The sequence below is a fragment of the Ctenopharyngodon idella genome, chromosome 7 (assembly GCF_019924925.1).
Source record: "Ctenopharyngodon idella isolate HZGC_01 chromosome 7, HZGC01, whole genome shotgun sequence".
In the NCBI taxonomy this organism is placed as follows: Eukaryota; Metazoa; Chordata; class Actinopteri; order Cypriniformes; family Xenocyprididae; genus Ctenopharyngodon; species Ctenopharyngodon idella.
In genome coordinates this window covers 27,026,533-27,044,668 of record NC_067226.1, presented here as the reverse complement: position 1 = coordinate 27,044,668, position 18,136 = coordinate 27,026,533, and the positions used below count along the sequence as shown (strand labels likewise).

The 18,136-nt window shown below is 36.1% G+C and overlaps 1 protein-coding gene across 4 annotated transcripts in view; it reads left to right on the top strand.

The window, feature by feature from the left end:
* Positions 1 to 603: 603 nt before the first annotated feature.
* The window catches only part of nav2a (neuron navigator 2a), a 217,840-nt gene continuing 200,307 nt past the window's right edge, over positions 604 to 18,136 (top strand). For all 4 annotated transcript variants that reach the window (XM_051900031.1, XM_051900032.1, XM_051900030.1 and 1 more), the window contains exons 1-2: positions 604 to 715; positions 1,399 to 1,918. In XM_051900031.1, the coding sequence (XP_051755991.1) occupies positions 1,682 to 1,918 (237 nt within the window). In that variant the 5' untranslated portion in view covers positions 604 to 715; positions 1,399 to 1,681. The remainder of the gene's footprint in view (positions 716 to 1,398; positions 1,919 to 18,136) is intronic.

Below are 18,136 nucleotides of genomic sequence, written 5' to 3'. Positions count from 1 at the left end.
TTTGTTATAGGAGAAAAAAAAAACAAATAAAACATTTTTAAAGCACAGTTCAAAGCTGGGCATGATGTGAGCCTTAATAAAAGAACAGAAATCTGACCAAAAACTAACTAAATAAGGACAACTCCAAAATAAATGATATAATGTTTCAACATGTAAACCACAAAATGTACAAAATATTTCAATATCAAAATTAAATCTGTTTACAAGATAGTATTTACAAGGGTAATATTTGTAAATAAGTTTAAAATAAATTTCTTTAATTTTATTTGTGATTAAATATTTATGAGGAAGTTTCCATCTAGCAACCGAATCATCGTCAAAACACATTTCTTTCAGTTTTACGTATACTTATATGTAATTATTAATATATTATTAAATATAATTAAACATTATTATTATTTGCATTTTTTTTTTCGCAATCAACTGTATGAAATCTAACTATTAAATATTAAACTAATCATGTTATTTTACATGTGTGTTGTTGATATATCAAATATCGCTAACAACGCATTTGTTTGCCGCTAGGTGACAGTGTGCGTATTCGCTGTGGACGTTTCCATGGAGACGTTCAGCGGTATGAAGCGGCGAGGAAAGACTAGTGTGCGCGGAATGACGTAATGTGATGGATTGAAGCTGGTGTAGCGCTGGTCCCGCGTGCACTGCCTGCCACTGCTGCTCCGCATCCCTCAGCGGACACTCAGCGTTCTTGTTTGGGGTGAGTTGTCTCTTTTATTTTCTGATATGTCGCCATTAAGTAGGTGCTCGGTGCTAAATATGTTTCATCAAGCCTCATCTAAAAGCTTCGCGGTCTGAATTGTTGTGCAATGTTACATTTTTATATTGAATCACTTAAGAACCAAATGATTTCGACTACAATGCGAGCGTTATGAAGGAGGGGTTGCATGGCAGGGATATGATTACTTAAATTACGAATCTTGAATGAAAAAATGTAAAAAGTCAGAATAAGAATAATGTTTTTAAGTATTTAAAACATTTTTTAAAATAATTAGTTGTTTGTGTATCGCTTACGAATGAGGAAATTGTTCGCGAAATTAAACTTGCACAATATATCAACTCTAGTATTTATATTTTAGAGTAGAAAGTTTATTTAGACACGTTTAATATAATGTAATATAACTATATTGAATAAATATCCATGTATGTAATCTCGCATTGTTCATCGTCTTTCTCATTGAAGTGGTAGTTATAATGTATATAATGCACGTGCATATCTAATAATATGACAAATTGCTTGTACTGTATTTAGTTTAAATATTAAATTAATATTCTTTAAGTTTAACAGTTATTTTGCCCTCACTTAGTTCTTTTTATATTAAAATAAAATTAATTTTGCCTTGTATTGTTTTTTCTGACCCACATGCACCTGATCATGTAAAGAAGACCAAGTCTGGAGCAAAAGTACCATCTCTGGATTTGTAGGATTTTACAACAACCAACTGTGATATAAAGCTGCAAGAACATGACACTATGTCATTTGCAAGTTTTCAGCTCATCAGGAAAATGACTTTGTGAATACCGAAATGTGTAATTATGAAGTTGGGGTTGCTGGTCACAGGGGCCCTTCCCCCCTTCCCGATGCCTGTCACAGAGCAGCCGTGCTGGGCTTCATCTGAAGGGATGCACCATGGTGTGATCACACGTCTGTCCTACCCCAGACTCAATGAATCGCACGAATGAATGGACACTACTGTGGCAAAGGGAATTAGCTTGGTCGCATAGGGACTTTGGATTCGGGAACACTGGAACAGGACGGAGAGCGTTGGATTTTTATCTGAAGAAGTGCAGTGGATACTTAAAGGAGTGTTTTAGGAAGATGTCTGAGTCGGGAGCCGAGGCGTCTACATCTCAGCCTCAAAAGCGGAAGCAGGTAGTTCATGGTCTGGAGGATCAGAAAAAGGTGAGTGATTGTTTTGAGATACTCGTATCTTACTTTTCGAGGAGAGTAAAACTACACCGTTTTGCAAAATGTAAATCTGCCTGATCTTTTCCTAAATGTTGCTATTTTTCTTTTGAACATTCAGCTTCCAGATACTAGGATTGTGCCTTGATTTGTTTCTTCAATTTCCGTTTGGAGCATTTCAATCATTTACAGTTTTATTTTAATGTTAAAGGAGAAACTTGGAACACTTTCACCTTGGCCGTGCTGCACATTATCCAGTGATTTATGGTCAGCTGAGGCCGTGCACGTCCCTTGGCATATGGCCCAATAGCATAGCACCAGGTGCAATGGCCGCTTAATTGACTTGTGTTGAGATTTGTGTGTCTACTTTATGACTGCTTGCAAATGCATGTGCTGACCACAAAGCTTGTGGATAATTTTAGACTTTATAGCAGTGAAGCATGAGAAAAACGATGCCAGAGTTTTGGTGTTAAAGGAGTAGTTCACTTCAGAATTAAAATTTCCTGATAATTTACTCACACCCATGTCATCCAAGATGTTTATGTCTTTCTTCAGTCAAAAAGATGTGAAGGTTTTTGAGGAAAACATTCCAGGATTTTTCTCCATATAGTGGACTTCAGTGGGGTACAACGGGTTGAAGGTCCAAATCAAAAGGCTTCAAAGGGCTCTACACGATCCCAGACGAGGAATAAGAGTCTTATCTAGTGAAACGATCGGTCATTTTCTAAAAAAAATAAAAATGTATATACTTTTTAACCACAAATGCTCATCTTGCACTGCTCTGCGATACGCCACGCCACGCATTACGTAATCATATTGGAAAGGTCGCATGTGACGTAGGCGGAAGCAAGTGTTCACAAAGCGAATGTACAAAGACTAAGTCAAACGCCCTTTACAAAAAAAAAAAGGTAAAACAACAATGTTGGACGGTTTTGAAGTTGGAGGAGAAAATAAGATGGAGTTTTTGGAGATGGAGCCCTACCACAGTACTTCCACCTACGTTTCCAACATGATTACGTTTGTGGTTAAAAAATATATACATTTTTTATTTATTTATTTTTTTTTTAGAAAATGACAGATCGTTTCGCTAGACAAGACCAATACCCTTTGAAGCTGCATTGAAACTGCAATTTGGACCTTCAACCCGTTGTACCCCAATGGAGTCCATTATATGGAGAAAAATCCTGGAATGTTTTCCTCAAAACCCTTCATTTCTTTTCGACTGAAGAAAGAAAGACTAAACATCTTGGATGACATGGGGGTGAGTAAATTATCAGGAAATTTGTGAAAGTGAACTAATCCTTTAATGTAAAAGTTTAGTTTATTGTGCTTTGTTTTGTTTTATTCGAAAGCGAATCCTTGGTTTACCAAGGTTCTCAGTGCAGATTACCTGTCATACAAGTTGTTTGATAAATTAAACTAATAAATGGCTAGTAACGCACAATAACTTTAGGGCAGTAATCACAAACCTGAGTGTTCTTTGCATCCGATCCAGTTTCGCCCCTCAGATCAGGCGCATTCTTTTCTCAAGAGCTGAACTAATTGGCTTAGAGATTCCTCAAGGCCCATGTTTCACTTCCGTCTTTGGGAATCTGATTTTACATGTAAACGGATACCCATTTGCTTGCCTCTCCAAGTATGACATGTTTTGCTTGGTGTAAATCCTAGCGTGAAGCGAAGAGATGAGGCTTGGGCTTCCTGGTTGCCCAGCTGGATCCTTTAGGGGTGTTTTGGTTTCTCGCCCAGACTTAAAGGAGAGTCTTGAAGGACTATTAAAATATACAGAGTAATTTTACTGAAATTCTTGGTGGATGGCTTTTTTACATCGTCCCCTTTGGTTTGACTCAATTAGATATGCAAAATTGATCACCTGGGATTCTAGTAGAACATGAATTAATTAAAGTAACAAAAAGCACAGCTGCAGTTTTCCAGTTTTCCAGCATGATGAACTCTTGTCAGGACACTACGCCTTCACTAAGTTGAACGCACACCGTGACATAAAGAAGATCTTTGTCATAAAGACCAAAAGTCAAGTAGCTAATTGCATATTCAAGTTATCCAAAGGGTGATATGAATCAGATACTTGTTCAGTATGAAAGTGACATGATATTTTGTGTTTCTGTTAATTGAAACCAGTGGTTTTGAATAGGTCTATCCGTCTGCTAGTATACGATCCATTGTTTGTGGAATAACGGGGTCTCCCTGGATCTGACGCTAGGTGTTTCCCAATTACTTCATGCTATATAGATTTTCCTGAGAGAGCTGCTCCTGCTTTGGTTAATTGGATTTTCTCTCTACTATTGGCCCTGATTTTTTGATTACGTGTGTTCATCAAATGACATTTCCTGGGAGAGATGCAGGTAATGCACTTCATTCTGGAATTGCCCGTTGAGGTGAAGCTTACATCATCTTTTTTTTCAGTGTGAAGCTATGAATTTTAGATTAGGGCCTAGTAATGACAAAGAGCCAGTGAACTCCAGTCCAACGTTCATTGACAGCAGGAGGGGTGAATTAATGAAGAGGCTGAAATACATTAATGAAATAGGTATAATTGAAAAAGCATAGTGGCTTATATTGAGTGGCGTCTTCATATATTCTCATCATGAATGTTTCATTGCTTTGTTTTGCTTCAGGAGAATCTAACGTGAGTTCTGCATAATGTTCTTCAATTCTCACTGCAAAAACACAATGGTATTGCTAGCTATTGCATTTCCATTCATCTCAATGCTTGGCTGCCTTATGCAGCCCTGCATTGATTTGTCTAATTTATTGGCTACTTTTGAATGTCCATTGTGGCAGAAAATGGTGGAAATTTTTTTGGTACCAAAAATGCTGAGGTTACACTTGATTGTATCTGTGTGCGATTTTGGTCTACGTTTTTTGTCTTTAATTTTTAGTGATATGTAAATCTATAATGAAGGGATGTGTAATGACAGTAGTCTACTTTTGTTTTGTTGATGTAGTATATGGTTCCTAAGGATAAAAATCAGTGTTGTAATGCTGCCTTCAATTGCTATCAGAAATTTGATAATTCCCACTTCTGAAGTTGTGATTATGAGCTCATCGCATTCAAGTTTCAAAATGGGAGGGTCGTTCATGTGCAGTTTTTACCTAGGAAATTCGGATTTACAATATCGGATTTAAGAGAGCACACTTTCAAATGAAAATTACCCCAAGCTTTACTCACCCTCAAGCCATCCTAGGTGTATGACTTTCTTCTTTCTGATTAACACAATCGGAGTTATATTAATAAATATCCTGACGCATCCAAGCTTTATAATGGCAGTGAACGGGACCAACGAATATGAAGCTGAAGAAAGTGCCTCCATCCACAGGTTAAAAAAGGCCTTCTGAAGCGAAGCAATGCATTTGTGTAAGAAGAATATCCATATTTAACAAGTTATGAATTAAAATATCTAGCTTCCGCCAGACTGCCTTCCGTATTCAACTTACGAGAAAAGCATAACGCCTCTCACAGTTCAAAACACTTACGCTACGTCCTACGCCTTCCATATTTAACTTACAAAAAAAGACGTAAGTTACGCTTTTCTCTTAAGTTGAATACAGAAGGCGGTCTGGCGGAAGCTAGATATTTTACTTTATAACTTGTTAAATATGGATGATATTTTTACACAAATGCATCACTTCGCTTCAGAAGGCCTTTATTAACCTCCCGGAGCCGTGTGAAGTGTGTTTATGATGGATGGACGTGGATGGATGTACTTTCTTGAGCTTCATACTCGTTGGTCCCATTCACTGCTATTATAAAGCTCAGATGCGTCAGGATATTTATTAATATAACTTAATTTAATTTTCATTTGAAAGTAAACTAATTCTTTAAATGCAAAAAGAATAGGCCTATATAATTTTAGGACTTGTCTACCTTTTTCTTTTTCCACTTACTTTGATTTCTCAATTTAGAAAGCAGAAGAAACAATCTCAGTTAAATTATAGATTTTTCAGACTCTCAGGTTCAACTTTTGCTTGTTTTATCAACCACTGAAACTTACTGACTTTCTGCCCGCTGAAGAACCGAAGCTTTTTCCTTTAGCAATGGTTAATTACACAAACAGTCAGTCCTCAGAGAAACGTTTTTATGCGTTTCTCCATTTGTGCTCTTTTGATCATAACCTGACCCTTTTGAAACTAAGCTAACATGAAAAATGGTGATTGTTATGCTAATAAAAGAGCAGAATTTAATCATATTGAATTTGTCTACATTTGAAACTCCCCTTTGGTTGACATGGCTACTGTGTCAGTAGTGTACACTAGACCAAGGCTGTGTTTATTGAGGCCACACACAGTGGAAACCGACAGAGCCTGCAAGTGCTGTTATTTCCTTCACAATTTTGAATAGTTTTGCCTGAAGACACTCAGTTTAATATCTTACGGCTTGTTAAAAAATGCTGTTTATACATGTGAGATGTTAAGAGAGATAACAGGTGAAAAAATTATGAACGAAAACGAATCAAATGTATTACAGATGTTCCTTTTTAGGAACTAAGAGGTTATAGAGTAGGACACAATCTTTGACAGATTGAAAAGTTGCATGTGATTGTTTCTTCTGAAACATGTCTGGGAGAGATTCTCTGTGCTGTTGGGAATGGAAGAGTGACGCTAATTGCAAATCAAACTGTTTGGCTGTGACATCTTGGACATCAGATTGCTCTCATTAGGATGAGAAGCCTGAGTGTTTGTGCCTGAGCTGTTGACAAGACTGTTTGTTTTGATCATCTTCACTTTGAGTCATATTGTGTGAAGTGTTAAAGTGCATGTGTGTTTTGACTTATTAAGGCCAGTGCCGTTCCTTTGATATTGATACACTTTGGGATAATTTTGACAGTAAAGAGAGAATGATGGCAGGTGGTTTCAATGTTTCTGAGGCCAAATAACACCAAATATGATGAGCTTCCTTCCATAGATATAAAGGCAGCTATGTATTTTTATTCATACAGACTCATTATGTTTCCATCCAAAGTTCCAAAGTGTGCAAACACTTATCGCATATATCGCAAATATCGCATAAAGCATTTGCAGTGAGTCGAAGAGAACAAAATCAATTGCGGTGCACATTTGGGAACTGTATTATTAACAGTATCAATAACGGTGCATACGTTATTAACACAAATGACTGATGTAACAAAGTTTCTAAAACAAATTTTGCTCCATCCTTTATCATTGCTCAGAGTTGTAAGAACGACAGACAATGCATTAATGGACACAGTTTTAGGTAATAGTTAGCTGGTTAGCCGGAGACATGCACAATATAAAACACAAAACGATGTATTTTGAATAAAATAATTAATCATACTTACAGGTTGTAATTCTGAGGAGCAAGTTGGTCCAAATAAAGTGGGTACCGTCCCATCTTTAACCACTGATTCTTCACAGCCACGTCCTTTGGAAGTGAAAAAACAAATTTACTTTCACAGCGCAGAGCACAGTGTCTTGTCGACATGTTCACAAACGAGCTACAGCGTTTGAGGGGGGTTCAAGTTTTCGCAGGATGTCGATTATGCATTATGCAAATGTGTTCACTTGTGATGCATGAACTTCACTAAAATTTCGAATTACAAATGACTTGTTTAAGCGGTTAAGAGTCGACTCTTTCTTTTGAGAGATAATAACTTTATTTATGATGCATTTTTAGCTTTACAACTTTGCAGACTGTTTACATTCACATACAGCTACATTACACACTGCATGAAAGGTCATTTTCAAAAATCCATAATAGGGGCACTTTAAAAGGATACATTTTCTGCCCAGTGTTTTACTTAATCTTTTTAATCTGGCAACCATGCGCACGCGCTCTCTCTGTGCTGCAAAAAAGCATGGATGATCTGACAACACTGACAAAAATGTATGTTGAAGTTTAGCGATGTTCATTGTGACATTCTGCTTGAATGAAAGTGTCATACAGCCAGTTTCTTCACGAGGCTGCGTGCGTGTGCGATTTGCTGCTAATAAATCTGTGAGCGAACCTTCTCTGTGATTAACTGTAATAAATCCAAACATGATTACTGACCATTTTGTTTCTGATAACGGTTGGTGAATAAATGCAGTCCGTGCAACCTCTGTGCTACAATGCTACAATGTGCTACAATTCAAACTAATAATGTTTTAGCTTTTTCACATTTAGCTTTTGAGAGAAGCTTCTTAAGCAGTTGAAAACTACATAGTCTGTTTGAAGTTTAGTCACTTCAATGATGAAAATGGGTAAAATAAAATAAAAATAGATGACGAGTATCGTTCTTTGTGGTCTGTATGAATTTGCCTTTGTGGAGCGATCTGAACCTATGGTTTGTTTAATGTGCAACTGAATTGCTTCTCAATTTTTTTTTTTTTTTTTTTTTTTCCAAATAATAGGCCTAATCATGATAAATACCATTATCGTGCAGCCCTACTTTTGTATATATATAATGTCTTTTTTTCTACCACTATTAGAGTAATGTTGAAGTATAAACTAGAAAAAAATTCAATTTGATTTCATTAATTTCTATAGCATTCTGCACAATAAATATTGTTCAAAAGCAGCTTTACACAGAATATTGCCTAAAATAGAATAAAAATTGTAAATTGAATAAAATAATCATGATTAATCTCATGGTTTTCCAGCTTGTCCTTAAAAAGCAGAAACTGTAATTATATCAAATTCTCTACCTGTTAAAATGTATTAAACATATTTAATTCTAACATAATATATAATGTAATATTTAATTCATATCATGTTAAAACAAAACACATTTTATAAAATCTTTTTTTTTTTTTGTCTGTTTAAAATTTATCGCAAGAGTAAGCTTTAATTTGATAAAGGCCCAAATATTTATGTTCACAATCACCTTTTTACTTCCTGTATAGTTAAATGTTATTTTTTGCATGGGATTTTATTGTATTGCATGGGATATGCCGAGCAAACCATATCTCTTTCCTCACTGTAATGTTCTGACTATTACAGGTTTAACTGGAGTGCTAAAACTGCATCAAAGACCGTAATTGCCATTTTGAACAGTATATCTCTGTGTGCACCTTAATTTAGTAATGTTGGCTTCCTTCCCAGAGATGCAAAGCAAGCAAGAGAGGGACTGCTGACAGCCTTGATTGATCGTTTTCCACTGGCCCATGATAGAAATATCTGAGCCTAATTGAACATAATATCAGTGAGGCTGGAAAGCTCATTGAAAAATGACTGTTGCAGCCTCTTTATTTACAGCCAGCCATTATCACCGTAATCAGGTTTTCCTTCCCTTCCCCCTGCCAGAGTTTCTCCACTGGAGATGAGAAGTGTGTGCTGTGCTCTTTCTTTACACCTCTTTGACAATTCATCTTAATAACTCCTGTGTGGAACTCTTCATCCGTAGAGGAAGGTCTTACTCCTGCCAGCAGAGATATGAGAGGAGACATAAGGTTTCTGACTGAAGCTATAGTATGATGATAGTACAGACCACTGTATTATGATCATAGTATTGTAGTATTTGGATAGTAGTGCAATGTAGGCCTCTCATAATTATTGATTAATCTGAACATGGTTATGTGATCTAATTGTATAAGATTTATATAAGAATTATATAAAATTGTACAAAATTATATTATATTAAATTATTCTATAATACTCTTATATTACATTGTATTTAAAATAATTAGTTATAAAAACATCATTAATTTTTACTGCATTGAAGTAAATCATATGGGCCTATTTTATTATAACTTTTATTATTATATTACATATAATTCCAAGAAAAAAAAAAAAACATATTATCCTTGCACTGTGAGTGATGAACAAAACTGAATTAAATAGATAATTACAATTATTTGTTTGACAGTTAATTGTCAGTACACAATTCATAATCGTGACAGGCCTAGTGCAGTGGTGTCTATTGTATTATATTGTATTTTTGTGTAGTACAGTGCAACATTGTTTAGTATGCAGTCTATTGTATAATATAACATTATGAAGCATAGTTTAGCAGTATTGTAGAGTTGTACAATTGTAGTGAATTGTATAAAACATTCTCAACAGGATTTTGTGGGACTTTTTTTCTGATTATTATGGCCCAAAATGAATTTAGTTTTAGAAATATTTTTGTACAGTATTATATTGCAATAAAGTACAGCATGGTACTATTTAGTATGGTTAAGTGCTGTCTTGTAGTATGGTACAGTACAGCACAAGATATTATATTGTCTAACACACCATTGGTTCTAAAACTGTGGTCTGTGAAGGACTTCAAGTAGTCCACTAGTTGATTGGATGATTTTTAAAACTAGATAAATCATTATAATTGACCAAAAACACCAGTGATTAAAGGGTAGGTAACACACACAGTTTTTACCAATCTCATGTTAATCTTGAGTACCTGTAGAGTATTGCATCCTTCATATCTCTGAAAAGTCTTTAGTTTTATCATATTTATAAAAGATAGATACGCTGTTCCGAGTCTTTCCGAAAAAAGCCGAGCTCCTGGAGCCGTGCCTGCCGTCAGTGCCGTGAGCGGAGCTAAAGAGTCACGAGCACGCGCAGCTTTTGAGTAGCGATCGTCTGCAAGCTGTGACATCATTATAAATAAAAAGGGAACAAAAATGTTCGTGTTGTTTACATTTTATGCACTTGCGCGCCGATTGCCAACAAAACACAGACATCTGATGCAGCTTTACTCACCATCCGCGATCTGCAAATCCAGCGCTGAACTGGGACTTGTTTACAAAGCATTCATCACCGAAATCCCGGGAACAAACAAACATACGTGTGGAACTCCGTTGCTGCCCCGGAAAAACAAACTGCATCCACTGTTCCCTTAACGCTGGGTTCTTTGGGAAGATGGAAAAGGTAATCTTTTCCTCACAACCAAAAACACACTCCTTTGGTGACAGGAGCTGCGTCTCATTTCGGAGGCTGTGTCCTCCGGAGGTCGCATTTGAAGGCTGCATACGTCATCAAGCATGTCATATTTAAGAAAAGTAACCGTAATAAAATTGACATATTCATTGTGAGGTGTAAAATACTGTAATTTCTTTCTTACTTTCCAATCTAACGGTTATTTTCCGTAAATGAGACTGCCTCTGATGAATGCAGCCTTCGAAGGGTGCAGCCCCTGAATTGGGACACAGCCATTGTTAAAAAAATCTCTCGGCTTCCGTATCCCGAACAAAGTTCGTTGATGGGCGTGTTCTTGCTCTTGCTCTGGGTGGTGTGTGTGTGCCTGCTTATCATGGAGAAGTGCCTATACAAGGGATTCCGCCCTTTATTACGTGATACAGGCTATACTCAAAAATAAAAAAAACTCCCCGAAACTTGGTCTAAAACTGGAAGTATTGTATTTGGCACAAAAATACTCCGTCATACGTCCAACTCGTGTTTTGAAACTTTGGCCATGTTTAGCATGAGAATGCAACTCTTTAACAGTGTAAATAAGTCAGAATGCATGAAATAGCATGGTCCACATTTTTTGTTTTACTGTTGAAGTGGTCCACCACATGAAAAAGGTTGTGAACCACTACTAAAGTATAGTATATCTATCTCCTGGGATTTTAGCAATAACGATAATTACACTATATTTTGCTGAGTGTGTTTTTGTGCTAGTACCTTGGCTGGTTGTGCCAAGCTGTCCAAAAGCTTTTCCTATTCTTCATATTCTGTGCAGTTAATTGAACTTTTCCATTAAGGGGTGATATTTTCCATCATCTTTTAGGTCAAATTCTTACATTTAATCAATAAATTCAATTAGAATAATAAGACACTATAGGGTTGTCAAATGAAATCAGTATCAGCAAAACCCATCTTTGCACTGTTGATGCACAACGGTTCTGTTTGGAACCATTTTCGTCAACAAAATAAAGCAAAAACAGACAATAATGACAATATTTTGTCTTAAAGGTTTAATATGAACGTCTTGTTTACTGAACTGTTTTAGAAAATCAATACCACTTTTGCAATTGCAACCAATTTGGGATAAACGGAATTCTTGCTTGTGTGAAATTGCTTAAACTCATAAAACAATAACTCACCGTAGCATTTTTTTGCCCCATATCTTAACTTTTGGTGTGCAGTAGACCTTCTTTTATCCAGGTCTGTTGGATTCTTCATGAACAATGTCAATGAGGGGAAAATGTTTCTGTCGGATGGTCAGGGCACTGATGAGCCTCTGAACGTGACGTGAGGGTGGAGAGTGGAAAAACCAGCTTCTGACTCTCTGAAGCCCCGAAGCACCATCTGTCAGTCCCCTCTTCTTCCTCACGGAGAGACGGGTGGGAGGGGACAGGTGGTCAGGCCCAGTTGGAAGGTTGAAGCTGAGCATGACCAGTCTTGTATCTGTAGGTCTCATCTACATCTTTTAATTAAACTACACTAGCGCCTTGGTCTTGGATACAACCTACAAGAGTCTCACTGTGCTGCTGCTGCTGCTATAAACCACTGATTTGAGCCATCATTTGGACATGCTTGATACTGGAGACACATAATGGACTTGACAAGCCATGCATGTTCTTACAGGATTAATCAGATTATCATATGCCATCTGTATGTGCATAATCTGCACATTGCAATATCTTTAAGATGGCATGAACTATAGAATTCATGTAGATGTTATGTATGGACTGTGGTTGACATTGCATGCTTTTGTACAAATCTGGGTTGTAGCCCCGTAACCTGCTTATGAAATTCCCATCATAGTAGGCAAGAGTGTTATTATTCCCAATTTTAATTTATTGTGTGACCTTTCAAAGGGTCTTTGTTACTGGCGTCCAGACTCCGGTAAACACACTGTTAATGGTAAATGAGATTTTGTGCACAGAGACAAATAGCCATGTATTCTGTCATTCATCAAGGCACATCCGCCCAAACACGCCCGAGGCGAGACTCGCCTACTGATCTTGACTAACAGTTCTCCCCACATCAGCACAAGAGTGGACTGCCTTCCCAGAGTGCCTGGAAGCTGTTTTTGAGGCTGTTATCTTCAGTGTCTAGCGCAGGGGGCTGCGCCGCTGCTGATATACGGTACCTGCTTCAGTATTCTCCTTTAAGCCCTCATCCACTTCCCAAACTCTTCCCTAATGTCTCCCCTCGGCTGTGGCACGGCATATGATCTCATCAGAATTCAATTTTACACTCTAGGAGCTTTCCCGCCGATAACGAAGGATAAAGGCGTTTTTTCCCTCTCTAGCCATGTGTAACCTGGAGTGTAAAGCCGGTGAATCCCGTTTCTGCCACCGTTTGGAAGAGCGGGTTTAAGTACTGAATCCTAATCGGCAAAGCTACAGACAAGCACAGGGACAAAGAGGGGTGGGGAGGCGGTGAAGGAGAACACGGAATGACACTTCACGGAAAACCCGCAGTTGTTGCTCTAGGTCAGGAAGGCATGTACGTGTGTGTCTGTGCACGATGTGACATATGCTGTGTAAAAAATGTCGAGCCACAGTTTCCTTCAGGGCTGTGGGGAAATGGGTTTGCCGAGGTGACAATGAGCAATGGCACAGGTTTTGCTGGCCTTTCTCAAGCCAAATGGAAAAGCGGTTACATGTTTTCTCTCTCCATTGTATGAAATCCTTATAGATTTTCTGCGTTCTTATATATATCGATCCTTATGCTGGAATAACATAAATCTCTCTTGATGTTTACTTTAACAACATTTATCACTCTTGACTAGCTCAAAACCAGATGCTTAAAATTTAAAGGATAGATACGCTCCAACACACCTGCCTGTAAGTTTCTAGTATGCCTAGTTAGACCTTGATTAGCTGGTTCAGGTGTGTTTAAGTGGGGTTGGAGCTAAACTCTGCAAGACAATGGCCCTCCAGGACCGAGTTTGGACACCCCTGAACTATTGGGTCCAGTGTTGTTTTGGACCCTGTTGATTTTCATTGTATGAACAAATGAGGCATTTTCCAAAATATCTTCTTTTGTGTTCCACATAATAAAGAAATGCATAGAGGTTTGGAATGACATGAAGGTGAGTGAATTATGATAGAATTTTCTATCTATTTAACCTGTTGACTGTCAGTGTCCCAGTGCTTTATTTATTGCCTTTTTCCCTATCAAAAGCTATTCGAAAGCTTAAACACTCAAAATTCCTAGAACCGTTTTGAAATTGGATGTTGCGTTACCATGAAAATGGTACTTTAAACCTTTTAGCAGGCTTTTTTTGTGATATGAACTTCAAATTTGAAACACAATTTGGTTAGACATATAGCTATGATTTTGTAGCAATTTTAGAGCCCAAAATATTTTATAAAACATAAATTTTGTATAAAATAAAATTTTTTAGTTTAGTACATTTGCTTAATGTAAACTGTAAAATGTAAACTTCTTTAACTTTTTTACACTTTCATTTGTTGAATAGTGTTATTAATAATAGTAATAAATAATATTGTTAATTTCATTTTTAATTTAGTCATAGTCTTAGTCCTGTGTCAAATGTACTTTTTAGTTTTTATCATATTTAGTCAACATTGCTCTATTTTTGTTTACTCAAGTTTTAGTCAACTAAATTTCTGGCCTTTTTAGTCTAGTTTTAGTTAATGAAAACTTTTCATTACATTTTTGTCCTGCTGCATAATGGTTAAATTGTTGATCACGATTATTTTGCTCAAAATTATAATCACAATGATTGTTGTCATATGAGAAATTTTTAAGTTTCATCAGGATTATTGCACTTTCACATATCACGAATCACGAATCAAGAAAATGTCAACTCATATGCATGGTTTATTTGACCTCATCTAGTTTCCTAATTTATTGTAGGCTGTTTATCATATAAATTAACACACTCTTTACATTACGAAAACTGGTAAAACAAGAAAATCCCTCAGAAATTAAAACAACAGCAAAGTCTTTGTATTGTCACACAGAGGTTATCTAAGTGCATTTATTCTGCAACCACAATCACAAACAATATAGTTAAAATCCATGTTTGGATTTTATTAAATTTCATCACTGAAAAGCCAAAAATTTTGGTACAGTTTTTATTTTTTTAACTACATTTTAGTCTTGTCTTTTTTTCGTCAATGATTTTGCATGTTGATATAGTTACTGTTATCGTTTAAGTCTTAGTCAGTCATGGGAAAAAAGCTTGTCGACAAACATTTTTCGTCATAGATTTCGTTAACAAAATTAATACTATTTTTGAAGCTGCTTTCACTTCTGCAATAATCTGTTGAATGTCTTCTTTAAAAAAAACAAAAAAAAAAACAGGCTTAAGTCTGTATTCCAAAGCATTGGACATGTGCATTTACTCTTCTATCATCTGTAGAATTTTCTGTTCTGCTTTTTATAGACATTTCAGATGTTGGTTTTCATCCCTGTTCACCCCTATCATGAGCCGTTTGTGTGAGCTCCCTCCACCATGTAATCTACAGAGAATGAGGTGAAATGAATCAGTGAATGATTTTCCATCACCCATTGGCCTCTGTTCTACCTGAGAGACGTGCAGCATTATAATGTACCTTTGCTGAGGTGGGAGTGTGTATTTGTTTGTATGTGAATGAGTGGGAACCTTGAGAGGTCGTACCTGTGGGCCAGATACTCATGTTGCAGACAGGCTTGAAAAGCACTCATTGATTCCTGTCTAGAAAGAGGCATTTATGGGTAAATCCATTAAAATACTTCTTTTAAAGCCATGTTGGTGACTAAGCATAGTAATGCAGAGCAGACGTGGGACTTAAACACACTTTAGATGTTGCATATATAAGAATATGTTAAATAGTTCACCTAAAAATTCAGATTTTGTCATTGTTTAGTTGGCTTCGTCACTCACTCCAAACCTGTATGATTTTCTTTTTGCCGTAGAACACAAAAAAATGTATTTATTTTTATAATAAAAAGAATAATACATAAAAAATAGGTTTGTGCCGCTTACTGGTTATTTGTTAGAACTATCATTCATCTTCGTAACACAAGATCTTTTTGATGAAATTTGAGAGCTTTCTGTCCTTCCATAGACAGCTATGCAACTGACACTTTGACACTTCAAAGAGTTCATAAAGAGATCGTAAAACTAATCCATATGAATTGAGTGGTTTAGTATAAATCGATCACTTTATATGATGAACAGATTTAATTTGGGCTTTTATTCACATATAAACATTGATCAGCGAACATAAACAGAAGCTTAACCGGTTCGGATCATATCACGGTTATTAAGTCACGGATCGGATCAGTTTTCGGATCAGCACAAAAAAAAAAAAAAAAAAAAAAATGGGGGGTGGGGGGTAACTTTGCATTTATTACTTAGCCTACTTTAACTATTCCAATACCACAGCAGAAACTACTAGCCTAACTAATACATTATTAAAGGCAAGTGAACAGACTGTAAAAAGAACAAATACTGTACAACAATTACAAGTGTAGATACATACAACATAAAGTTACAAATAAAGTATAAGGTCTAACTGTAGTATTAATTTTCATGTACAGAAATGTAATAATTAAATATAAAATGACACTTTTCACTGTATAAATTTAATATAGATTCATCTTTGTTAAAGCACATCTGTGTTTTGTTGTTTGATTTACATGACAGACAACAGCAGGTATTTATAGGTTGCTGTCACTTTAAGAGTAAGATTCCATGCACGCACACATCCAATAGATACACATCCGAATTTTCACCTCATTCAATTAAGACATAACCGAATGTGTTTACGAGAATACTTGCCGAGAGGGGTATTTTGACTGACATAATGCGTGTGTGTGTCCAACAAAGTGCATTGAGGACGCGAAAGAGAAATCAATTTGGAGTTTGTGAGCTATCTGAAACGCGCCTCTCTCTCTGTGTGCGCGCGAGCCTTGTGTGTGCGTCTATGCGCACCGTTAACAGCGTGGCGTGCGATACCGAATTAAATCCTCTTTTGCCTCTTCTAGCGCTGGAATGGTTTTATATCTAGCAAGACAAAACACGTGCAAATGATAATCTTACTCTATTGCGGTGAAACTTGCAATTGATCCGCGAATCACATGCGAGCCGAACGGTGGAGCTTGGTCCGTACGGATCACGGATCAACAATGGTCCGTTTAACCACTACACGATATTGTTATCGCGGGCATTTCAAAATACCATAAATAATTATTTATTACTAATTATTCAAATTTTTATAATGCATTTTAAGAATACTTTCCCCATCAACCGTATAAAATGCACAGCATCACAGAGTGACGCGCTGAATGAAAAAGTGCACGTTCACTCTCTGACAGCAGAGGGCGCTGATGGAACAGCAGAAATGCAGCAGTTACCCCGGAAACCCGTAAACAAAGCAGCTGCGCTACTGAACAGTTTTTAAAATGCTTCAGCCATTCAATTTTTTGTAATCTCAATGTTGTTCATCACAGCACCAAATACTTAATACTTAAAGACTCAATAGGTTATTTATTTTCAAACCTAAACATTTTTATATTTTAATCTGGACTACAACATGCCCTAATGATTGAAAATGTTCTGATTATTTGTTATTGTTCAGTAAAATTAGTGACATACGGCTTCATTAGTTAACATGTTAATTCATTATTACCAAACTGACAATGAAAAATACTTATAAAGCATTTATTAATCTTAGTTAATGTTAATTACTTAGTTAATGTTTAATAAGATTACTAAAATCAAAAGAACTTATTTAATGGACCTGAGATAAAAAACTAACAATGATGAATGTTTCTTAATTAACATTAACAAAAAATAATACTTTCTGTAACAAATGTAGCTATTGCTCAATCTTAGTTAATGCATTAAATAATGAGACCTTATTGTAAAGTGTTATCTGTTGTTCTTTATAATTCTTTTGCACTTTAGTCTGTTTGAAAAATTTTACTTTATAATTTTTTTTATTGCGTTATTGTATTTAAAAATTCAGAGTTCTTTTTGTTATAAGAAAAAGAGTTCTTAAACCTGTTATACTTTGACAGCAATTTTTTTGCAACTTATTTCAATATTGTGATAATACCGTATACCATGATAAAAGCTTCAGCAATTATCACAACATGAAAATTTGATACCATCACGTGCCTACTCTCCAGTCTCTTTATTTTTGGGTGAACTATCGTCTGTCATCTTTTTGTCCACAATTCATTAATGCATATTAAGGAAAAAAGTGTGTTTAATCAACATTCAAACAAAATCTGAATACTCTGACATTTAAAAACAAATTTTCTTTTCTTCTTATGTGACCAAGGCCATTTGGGCGAGGAAAAATAATTGAGGATGTCATTAATACAAAGTTCTGTCATGAAACTCT